This window comes from Emiliania huxleyi (assembly GCF_000372725.1).
Source record: "Emiliania huxleyi CCMP1516 unplaced genomic scaffold EMIHUscaffold_88, whole genome shotgun sequence".
Taxonomy (NCBI): domain Eukaryota; phylum Haptophyta; order Isochrysidales; family Noelaerhabdaceae; genus Emiliania; species Emiliania huxleyi.
The window spans coordinates 47575-58496 of NW_005195441.1; the positions used below are offsets into that span (position 1 = coordinate 47575).

General features: G+C 65.3%; 3 protein-coding genes across 3 annotated transcripts; 1 reads left to right on the plus strand and 2 right to left on the minus strand.

Annotated features, from left to right (window-relative positions):
• Positions 1-404: 404 nt before the first annotated feature.
• On the minus strand, positions 405-1592 carry EMIHUDRAFT_107152 (hypothetical protein; the record flags this gene model as incomplete). The annotated part of the gene is made up of 5 exons (XM_005758112.1): positions 405-548; positions 635-763; positions 970-1071; positions 1214-1291; positions 1383-1592. The coding sequence occupies 5 exons, from the start codon at positions 1590-1592 to the stop codon at positions 405-407; spliced, it is 663 nt and encodes a 220-aa protein (XP_005758169.1).
• A 4197-nt stretch (positions 1593-5789) lies between these two features.
• EMIHUDRAFT_219789 (hypothetical protein) lies at positions 5790-6206 on the minus strand (the record flags this gene model as incomplete). The annotated part of the gene is made up of 1 exon (XM_005758113.1): positions 5790-6206. One exon carries the CDS (start codon positions 6204-6206, stop codon positions 5790-5792), a length of 417 nt encoding a protein of 138 aa, XP_005758170.1.
• Positions 6207-7744: 1538 nt separating this feature from the next.
• Positions 7745-9295, plus strand: EMIHUDRAFT_219790 (hypothetical protein; the record flags this gene model as incomplete). The annotated part of the gene is made up of 3 exons (XM_005758114.1): positions 7745-8143; positions 8213-8367; positions 8584-9295. 3 exons carry the CDS (start codon positions 7745-7747, stop codon positions 9293-9295), a joined length of 1266 nt encoding a protein of 421 aa, XP_005758171.1.
• Positions 9296-10922: the final 1627 nt, after the last annotated feature.

Here is a 10922-nt window from a genome sequence, read left to right on the forward strand (position 1 = left end):
GTCGGTGTGTGTGTGTGTGTGTGTGTGTGTGTGTGTGTGTGTGTGTGTGTGTGTGTGTGTGTGTGTGTGTGTGTGTGTGTGTGTGTGTGTGTGTGTGTGTGTGTGTGTGTGTGTGTGTGTGTGTGTGTGTGTGTGTGTGTGTGTGTGTGTGTGTGTGTGTGTGTGTGTGTTTGTGCGTGCGTATTGAGGTGGAGTGGGTACAAAAGGGAGTGATGTAGAGGAGTGCTGTCTCCCATCTCGCATGATGCGCGCGTCCGAGCACGGCAATCTTTCGGTTGTGGGGGGGGTGGGGTTGTGAGCCCACCAGAGAGCCGGAGGTGTGTGTCCGCGTGAAGAAACGCGGGCTACGGAGCAGGCGCGTAGCTAGTCGGAAAGGTGCACGGACCCAGTCTTCTGTTCTGCATCTAAGGGGCGCGTGCGAGGGCGCCAAAGGAGCGGAGCGCGCCGACAAAGTCGGTGACGACGGCCGTGTCGCCGGGCGGGCAGAACTCGGGCTGGGCCTTGTCGCTGTCGCACGGGTCGAGCGGCGCATAGACGATGATGAGCACCTGCGCTCACGGCGTTCTCCTGAGTTCTCTCGACGGCCCAGCTGCTGCCTCTCGCGGCTTGGCGGGTGAGGGCGGGAGCGCGCCACGATGTACAGGAGGATGGCGACGGCGGCGAAGGAGGTGTGCCTCAGCGAGTCCATGTCCTTGAGGAAGGCGATGGGCGTCGCGATGGCGACGGTCACGATCACCCACAGGAAGCGCGGCCCACCAAAGGTCTGAGACCGGATTGCGGGTGTGCGGAGGGGTGGGGCGGGGCTCGTGGCGTGAGAGGAGCCCGCGGTGTGAGAGAGAGGCGGCGCGGGGGAAGCAGCACGTGTGAGGGATGACTTCTAGGTTGATGCGCCACAAGCACTTGCGGGTCTAGTGGCGGAAGTCTCTACGCGTGCGTGGGCGTGAGGGACGGCGCGGGCGGCGGCGCTACCATCTCGAAGTTGCCCGTCGAGACGATGACGTACGAACACGCCGTGCCGACGCAGTTGAGCGCCACGGCCAGGTCGATCACGATGGAGGCGCGGGCCGCCGCCTAAGGCAGCACTGGCAAGGTAAGCCTTTCCACTTCTACACAAGGGCGGAATTAAGGGGCGGGTGCGGAGGGGGGGCGCCTTGTCTCCGATCTCGCCAAGACTCGTGGGGCGGCCAGCAAAGCGGCAGAGCCTGAAGACAACCTCGACCGAGAACGCGTTGGCGAGCGACATGAGGAACATGAGCACGAGCCCGGGAATCCAGCCCGAGCGCTCCATCACCTGCGGCAGAGGCCGGTGTTAGCACAGGGCCGAGGGCGGGTGGCGGTGTCCGCATATTGGCGTCGTGCATGTTGGCATCATATGTACTCACCCCTGGCATGGCAAGGAGGCCGGTACCCATGAGCGTGTTGCAGAGATTGATGGCGGATGAGAGAACCGTGGCGCTCCCGTTGTCCGCCGAGGTTTGCGTCGGGTCGAAGAACTGCACGAGCGACGCCTCGCGAATCGATGAGCGCCTCCGCGCGGCTTGGGTGTCGCGGACCGTTTCGCGGACCGACAGCCCGGTGTCGCGAACACACATCGGTGCTTGCCTAGATGGGTCTTGTTAGAGGCAAGGCCACTCGTCGCCTTTGGGTGAGCGCCTAGATGTGCGAGGGGTACACAAGGCAAGTCTCAATCTGTGCGTGTTAAAAAAGAAATGCCATGCCGGCGATTTCTTTTTTGCGATTTTACCCCCGGCTCACACTGGCAGAGGAGGGGAAATCCCATTTCGCCGCCCCGCGTCGCTGCCTTCGCCACTTCGGTACGCGTACCGCCTTGCACTTCTCCTTCGACCTTCGTGCTGCTCCACTTGCATCCGCTAGTGGTTTCGCAACTCTGCTTGTCGGTCACGTCCTTGCAGGAAAGCAACGGCGTGGGTGGAGGCGACGCTGCAGCCTCGCCGTCTCCCTCCGCACTTCTCCTTCGTGCGCTCCTCCACACTTGCATCCGCTAGCGGCTTTGCAACTCTGCTTGTCGGTCACGTCCTTGCAGGGAAAGCAACGGCGTGCGTCGAAGGCAGGTTTCAGAGCGAGAGCGCTGGGTGGCAGAGATCGTAATCCCCGAGGCACTCGTCGATAAACTCGAGGGGCCAAAATATGCCGCGAGGAGGGCGGAGTTGCGCCGAGAGGCGGGAGAACAAACAAGCCGCTAGGGCAAGGGATCGGCAGGCGGCGGCGGCGGCGTCGCAGGATGAGGCAGAGGAGAGCGACGCGACAGAGGAAGAAGCGACAAGAGAGAGAACGACGAGAGTGGGACGACCGCGAGGTGGCATCAAGGGTCGATGGCCGGCCGCGAGGCCGCCATCGGGAGGGTATGCCACGGGCGCGACCCGGGCTTCGTAGAGGTTGGCCGCCACGAGCGCCGAGAGAGCGGAGCGCGAGCGGCGCCACAGAACGCCGTCGAAAAAGAAATTGTAGAAGCAGCCCGTCTATGCAGAGGCAAATCCATGCAGTCTGTATGCTGCATGCTACAAGAGTGCTGGCAACCATACCTCAGGACCCGCACCTGAGCTTTGCGTATGGTAGGAACGCCGACTTCCGTGGCCGCCATGGCGCCCTGTACAGCTTCCTCTCAGCGCCAGGTGTGGCAGTCAACGTCAAGATTGAGGAGGCGGTGTTTTACGCTGCACAGTGGCGCTCTCAAGGTCAACGGCTCCTTGCTCACGGAGGTGCACGTGGTAGCGCGGGTCTACTCGCGCTACACTGCGGAGGCGTCATTTTTTGCTGCTCTCCGCCCTGGAGCGTCATCAACGGCACGTGTGCCGGGCGGCCCTTCCGTTTCGGCAAGCAAGCACGGAGGAAAGAAGTGCTTCAAGCTAGAAATGGCGATGGACCACTCATCCGCCACCTTCTCCCTGCCGCTATGGACCATCACTGTGCACGGCATGGGCGCACTACGAGTTGGCGAGCTCCCACTCGACCCAGTTTGCATTCTCGCGCTTCGACGCCCCTGCCAAGGCCCCGCCGTCGTTCCTCAGTGGGCAAGCAATCGACCGACGTGGTCAGCGCGTCGTCTGTCGAGCGCGAGGCCACCATCATCGCCATCGCGAACCCCCCTGCCACTGCGCAGCGAATCTGAGCGGCACCCCTTTACCTCTGCCATGGATGATGCGGGCGAGCTCGAGATAAAAGAATTCTTAAAATAAAAATACAAGCCCCTCTCGCAGCGTAGGGCCCTTAGGGGCCTAGAGAGCATCTGCGTTGTGGCATGTGGGCGACGTTCGGCCTGTGTCGCGTGTCGGTGTGCAAAAAAATGGCATTGTACTAATGGATTTAAAAATGGAGCCATGCCTGCAGCTAAACTACTAACTAAATCAGCGGAGTGGGGAATCAAGATGACACAACGAAACGCGCCCGGGGGCAACTCTGCGCGGCGAGACTCAACACGCGTCGTCAACAAAGACTTGCTTCGGAACGGCCCGCTTGTTCAGACCCACGCCTCGACCTTCTTGGGCAGCAGCTGGTTCGACAGGTCCTCTCCGTGTCCTAGGCGGGCGTCTTCGCCCTTGCCCCAAGTAAAGACGGCGCTGTCGGCGGTGAGGGCGATGCTGTGGGCGCCTCCCGCCGACACGGCGATGACGCGCTGGCCAGCCAAGGCCTCGACCTTCTTTGGCAGCAGCTGGCTCTGCTGGTGGTCGCCGTGGCCCAACTTGCCAAAGGCTCCGCAGCCCCAGCTCCAGACAGCGCCGTCGGCGGTGATGGCGAGGCAGTGGCCGGTTCCCGCCGACACAGCAACGACGTGCCGGCCAGCCATGGCCTCGACCTTCTTGGGCAGCAGCTGGTTCTGCTCGTCGCCGTGGCCCAACTTGCCAAAGGCTCCGCAGCCCCAGCTCCAGACAGCGCCGTCGGCGGTGAGGGCGAGGCTGTGCTCGCGTCCAGCCGAGACAGCGACGACGCGCTGGCCAGCGAAGGCCTCGACCTTCTTGGGCAGCAGCTGGCGCTGCGTGTCGCCGTGGCCCAGCTGGCCCCCGCCTCCCCAGCCCCAGCTCCAGAGGGCGCCGTCGGCGGTGAGGGCGAGGCCGTGGCCGGTTCCCGCCGACACGGCGACGACACGCTGGGCAGCAAAGGCCTCGATCTTCTTGGGCAGCAGCTGGCTCTGCGCGTCGCCGTGGCCCAGCTTGCCATGGTGACCATAGCCCCAGCTCCAGACGGCGCCATCGGCGGTGAGGGCGAGGTTGTGGTGGCCTCCTGCCGACGCGGCGACGACGCGCTGGCCAGCCAAGCCCTCGACCTTCCTCGGCAGCTGCTGGTCCTGCTCGTCGCCGTGGCCTAGCCGGCCTTGGCCTCCATCGCCCCAGCTCCAGACGGCTCCATCAGCGGTGAGGGCGAGATTGTGGAAGGGTCCAGCCGACACGCTCACGACGCGCTCGCCGCCCAGCGTCGACGGGAGCCGCGTCGGCGTGTTGAGCCGCGTCACGCCCTCGCCGTGCCCGAGCAGCCCTGGCGTCCAGTGCTCAGCCCTTCCGCAAGACGAGAGCCGCCCCTCGCCGTCGATGAAGACGCTGTGCCAAGAGCCAGCCGCCACCCTCGCCGGCGGGTTGGACTCGCACAGCAGCGCCGAATAGCACAGCCACCGCACGGCGCAGCTCTCGCCCTCTGGCTGCGCCGGCAGCTCGAAGCCGCGCTCTTGCGCCCACAAGCGGATGCCCTCTACCGCAAGCGAGGCGTGGAAGAGCAGCGAGACGGCCGCGACGCGAGCGATGTCGAGGGGGCCGTCGAGGCGAGAGATGGCGCGCACGAGGAGCTCCGTGGGGAGGTTGAGGAGGCGGGCGGGCGGCGATTCTGGCGAGGGGGCGGCGGCGGAGGCGGGGGCGAGGCGGCGCGAGCGGCGGCGCGGCGGGGTGGACATCGCGAGAAAAGAAAAACTTTCTTCGCACCGCGCTGGTGTCCAGTCCGAGCCTGACTGTTCTTCCCCTTTCTACCTAACTTAGGAGAGAGCAGAGCCGTACGATACACGATCATTCATGCCCTCGGGAAGCCACATCACGGACTAGCAACAACCCCCTCTCCCCTTTCTCCCAGTAGCACTTGAGCACTTGAGCACTGGATAGGGTCGATTCCGCATGGTACGGGACCCCTCGATCGTCTCGCCCTCCCTCACTGGTGTGTTCATTGGGGGGGGTCATAATAAACACGGTACAGGATCGAGGTGCACGCTGCCAAAGCAGTGTCGTCCCCCCTCTCCCCGACGGCGATGGCGGTGTGACCGATCGAGCTACAAGAGGAGCTCGTTCAGCAGGTAAGCTAAAAGTACGTACCTCGAGGTACAAAGATAAAGCGTAGGCTAGAGCGAGTCATGCGCATGCTCATCATGGCTGCATCGGATGGATGGATGGACGGGCCCCGGGGGCGTGCCATTCAGACATGCACATACAGAGAAATAAGAATTTAAACAAAACAACTCTCTCTCACAGCGGACAGGCTCGACAGAGAAATAAGATCGAGCATTAAAATTCATGGAAGAGCGAGGTCGGCTGCTCGCATCCGTGATCTCCGACAGCTTCGGCGTTTCAGCTGTGCTCGCCTGCCGCCCACCTCCTGCCGCGACATTTCCCGCCGTGCCCATCATAGCGACCTCACGAGTGCCCACACCAGCGCCTTGAGCACACCAGCAAGCACGCTCCTCACACTTGTGTGAGGAAAAGAAAGGAAAGCTCAAAGAGACGCGACCGCACAGGGGCAACGGCAAGAATGGGGGTTTAGCCCTCTCACTGAAAACCCCGTGCGGATCGAGTGAGTCATCGCACCACCACCCTTGGCAGGACAAAGCCGCGCCAGACGTCCGCCAGCTCTGGAGCCGCTCCCTCGCGGCCCTCGAAGCGCTCCTCGTCCCACGCGATCAGGTAGCCCAGCCGCATCACCTCGACCGCCCACTTGCGAGCCGGCTCCGGGAAGAGCTCGTGCGACTGCGGCGACCACTCCGCCGCCTTGAGGATGAGCCTGCCCACCTCCCCCGCCTCGGCCGCTGGCTGCAGGTTGGCCGGCCTGAGGGAGGGCAGCGGCTTGGGGTGTTCAAAGAGAGGATCCGCCGAGTCGGGGAGAGACCATTGCATTGCGCGCCTCAGTGCGAGTGCCTTGGCCTCGCCCGCCACGCGCACGCCGAAGCGTCCCGTCGAAGCGTTGGCGGAGACGACGACGCCGACCTTGCCGTTCATCGAGGGCCGCGAGACGAGAGAGCGGATCACGACTGTGGAACCGACGGCCGCAGCGGTCGGATCCGACTCGCCCCACGAGCAGAGGACGCGCGCCCGCTCGAGGGCAGAAGGCTCGCCGGCGAGCGGGTCGGCGCCGCCGCGCAGCAGCGCCCGCGCACGCTCGACGGTGAGCGCCTGCGGAAGAGGGGCAATGGGCGTGAGGACAATGCACTCACGCCTTCGGCCGCTAGTCTCGGGCACGCCTCGAGGTGCTGGAGCGGCGTCCAGCCGCGGCTGACAACCAGCCAGGCGGCGAGGTCGGCGTGGCCTTCGCGGTTTGCGGCCTCCTCGGGCGCGCCAAAGGGCGTTGCGGCGCGGGCGGCGCCGTAGGAGGAGAGGAGCTTGGCGACGTCGAGGTGGCCGAAGTGGCACGCGGCGAACAGCGGCGTGGCGCCCTGCTCATCGGCTTGGTCCTTCGCCGCGCCAGCCTCGAGGAGCAGCCGAGCGCACTCGAGCTGGCCCTCTTGACACGCAATGTACAGCGGCGTGGTACCATCGTTCAACGCTTGGTTGATGTCAGCGCCAGCGCCGCGCAGCAGCTGGACGCACTCGAGGTGGCCGTGCTCGCACGCGACCATCAGCGGCGTGCCGCCGTCGTGCTTGGCTTGGTTGATCGCCGCGCCCGCCTCGAGGAGCAGCCGGGCGATCTCGGGGTGGCCCTTTTGGCACGCGACGAACAGCGGCGTGCCGCCATCGTCCTTGGCTTGGTTGACCGCCGCGCTCGCCTCGAGAAGCAGCCGGGCGCACTCGATCTCGCCAGCGAAGCTCGCAGTACTCAGCGGCGTGAAGCCTCTGGCGTCAGCTTGGTCGGTCGCCGCGCCAGCCTCGAGGAGCAGTCGGACGATTTCGAGGCAACCCTTCTCGCTCGCAACGGACAGCGGCGTGACGCCGCCCTTCATGGCCTGGTCGGTCGCCGCACCGGCCTCGAGAAGCAGCCGCGCGATCTCGAGGCGCTCGTTCTGACACGCGATGAATAGCGGCGTGCCACCATCCTGCGTGGCTTGGTTGATGTCAGCGCCAGCGTCGCGCAGCAGCTGGGCGATCCCGAGGTGGCCCTGCTGGCTCGCGATGAGCAGCGGCGAGAAGCCTCCACCCGCCGCTTGGTTGACCGCCGCGCTCGCTTCGAGAAGCAGCCGCGCGCACTGGACGTGGCCCTGTTGGCACGCGATATGCAGCGCGGAAGCGCCGCCGCCAGTCGTCACCCCGACGCTCGCGCCGCCCTCGAGCAGCAGCCGCACCGCCTCGGCCTGCCCGTGCCCAGCGGCCCAGGTGAGCAGCGTGTCCTGCCTCTCGGTGTCGTGCCGCGCGTCGAGCTGGGCAATGCGTGACGTGCCGCGCGTCAGCTCAGAGAGGAGGGCGAGCAGTGAGGCCAGGTTGCCCTGAGCCAGGTCGGAGAGCACGAGGGTGGGGCAAATAGCGCCCCTCATGCCACCACCAGGAAGAAACCGACGGCGTTTTGAGCTCAAATTTTTTTTGTCGCTACTACCTCTATCACCGGAATGCACACAGAGCCCTGCCACTCTCGACGGCCTCCACCTCTCACGCTGCTGCTGCGTGGCTTCGCCGCCGGGCTGCTGCTGCTGCTGCTGATCGCGCTATCGATACGCATACACAGAGGGGCGCTCTCGGGCGAGCCGACCGCTCTCGCGTCCTCCAGCGCCCTCGCAGCGGCCTCCTCCGCCTTCACGCGGACTGCGAACAGGGCGTCTGAGGCTGCGTCAGCGGCCTCCTCCGCCTTCACGCGGACTGCGAACAGGGCGTCTGAGGCCGCGTCCGACACATTCGTCCCCGAGCGGTTCACTCCGCCCTCCGGCCTGCCGCCTGGGACCACGTGCGAGTACCTCCCGCCGTGGCTCGAGGCGGCCATGAACAGCATGGTGGCCAAGGCGGTCCAGCTGGTGACGCGCTACCCCACCCTCTCGCATCTTCCCATCGACGCAAAGGTCCGGTTGGGGTTTTTGGATTAGGAGGTGGGCAAAATCCCCTTGGTGGACTTTTCCCTTTGGAAAATCCGGAGGGGCGCCTGCCCAAAGCCGAAGGTCTTCCCGGAGGGCCCCAGGGGGGCCCACCAGGGGGGGCCCAGTGGGCCCCCGGGCTTTTACTTCGCCGGTTTTTGGGAGGGGTTGATTCCCCCGGGCTTTTTCTTGGGGAAGCCCGGCGTCGAGGCGAAAACCGCGGAATCTGGTTGGCGCCCGGCCAATTCCGCGGGGCTCCTGACAAAGGGAACCCACACCCCTTTTTTAAACCCCCTTCCCCCCCCCCCCCTTTTCCTTCCCTTTTTGGGAGCAGGGTTTTTTCACCAGAGCAGCATCCCCCCCCCCCCCCCCGCTGTGAACAGGTACACGCCGCAGCTGCTGCCAGACGCATACGTCGTGCGCGTGCGCGACGTCAACGTCACCGAGTCGGTGCGCGCGCACTACGCCGGCGTGTACGGCTTGGGGGCCTTCGGCATCGACGCCGTCTGCCAGCTGCGCGGAGAGCTCGAGGTGGTCGCCGTGTACTCGCGCCCCGCCGCGCTGGGCGGCACGACGGGCAACGACCACGGGGAGGTGGTCGAGGGGGGAGGGACAAAGGTGACGGGCTGCAACGCGCTCTTCGACGTGCGCTCGACCGACCTGTACGGGCCGGGCGGGCTCGAGCTGCAGGAGGTCGGCACGCCGGTCTCGCTCCCGTTCGGGCGGCTGCTTTGCTACGGGCCAGCGGCGCTCGCCGGTCCGCTGTCCGGCTTGGTCGGCATCAGTCTCGCCGGCGAGGCGAGGGCGCTCGCGGCGCGGCTGAGGGGCGAGTTCTCGGGGCTCGCCCCCATGCTCAACGACGTCCTCCGCCGCTACTTGCCCGGCGAGGAGTATGAAGGCTGGTACCTGGGCAAGTACGCCCAGAAGGGCGGCGAGGTGCTGCACGCCGAAGCCAGCGCGCGGTACCCCAGCATGATGTATCTGGGCAGGGCGGCCGACGCCGTCGCGGTCGCCGCGGGGGTCGTGCCGCCGAGGCCTCCCCCCGCACCGTTCGCGCCGCTGGCACGTTGGGACGAGCATAGATTTTGGCATTAGAGCTAAACCATATAGGAGGATGAGCCGACACATGAGTGTTCTTTCGCAGTACATGTCTTGTTGTAGCATGTGCATGTTAGAGCCGTGTGTACGTGAGTCGTGACACGAGTTGTATATACCGTACACATGACAAAAAAAATTGCTTTAGAAGAAAAACGGGCACGCATATTTCTCCCCCCTCCACGTTCTCTCCCCCTTGGGCGCAGGAGGCTGTCCTGGTGCGTGAGCTAATCCTGAGCAACAATAAGCGACTGTACCACGGAGCACAGAGCGCAGCAGACAGGACGGCGGCGACGGCGGACATGGCAGAGACGAGTGTGAAACAAAGGGCGGCGGGCATGGAGGGCGGTAGCGACGGGGATGGTGACGGTGACGGTGGCGAGGGAGAGGAAGGGGGTCCATTAACACCAGACAGCGAGAGGGGCAGCGGCTCCGCGCTCCCGAGCCCGCGAGCGGCTTGCGCGTGCCGCGTGCTGCTGGCGGCGGCGTGCTACGAGAGGGCGCGATGATGGAGCGACCGGAGACGCCAAGCATGGTGGCGCCAAGCACGGTCGGTGCCGGCGGGGGCATTTGCCCCCCCATATTTAACCACCAGACATTTGTGGCCCTTTCATTCCCCGTTGGAGCGGACGGGCCCGGTCGTAACGATTTTCCTGCCCCCCCCCCCCCCCCAGGCACAAGATCGGGTCACAGGCCGGCGTTTACTTCCGCAGGCTGCTGAGGAAACAACTCTCGCAGACTCGCCGAGGCTCGCCCTAGCTGTCTGAGAGAGGTTTATTTAGTTGGCAACATCCGTTGTTTGTGTTGTTTTGTGTTGTCCATCCAGCAAACTGCAAGCAAGCAAGCGGCCAAACGCATCCTGGACCTGTGAACAGCGCCCCGTGTTGCGTGACTGTCTCTGTGCGATTTCGGCCCGGGTTTGTCGTTTATGTGAATTATTATCAGCCTACTGTGAACAGCGCCGCTTCGATCGGCGCAAAAATCCCTTGTCGCTTGTGGAATCCGTGTACACAGCACGCCTGGATTCGATGATGGGCGCAAAGCGCGCTCTTCAGAGCGCCGACTACCCTGCCTGCTGCACGGGCGCCAACCAGCGCGTTGGCTGGGTGGTGGGCACGGGCTCCCTGAACGGCGGCAAGCCGGCGGACAACGCGGACGACTGCTGCGCGGAGTGCGCGGCGAACACTGCGTGCGTGGCCTGGACCTACAGCCGCCCGGGAGGGGCGGCCAGAGGCTTGTGCTGGACCAAGGACAACGAAGATGAGCCCCGCCTATCGGACGACCCGGACGTCACGTCGGGCCAGCTTTCCAACGGATGCTCGAGAACGGATGCCCGGCGCGAGGCGGACTGTCAGCCGGCCGCGGCTGCCCTCTGCGAGCGGTTTGGCGAGGCCTGGCAGCTTAGACCCGGGCAGAACTGCTACGACTCGGAGTATGACTGCATCAAGCCCGTGCCCTCCCCGCCACCGCCCTCGCCCTCGCCGCCACCGCCATCGCCGTCGCCGCCGCCGCCGTCTTCACCTCCACCCTCAGCGCCACCACCGTCGTCGCCACCGCCCTCTCCGCAGCCGCCGCCGAGGCCGCCGCCGCCGTCGCCCCCACCACCCTCTTCGCCGCCACCCTCACC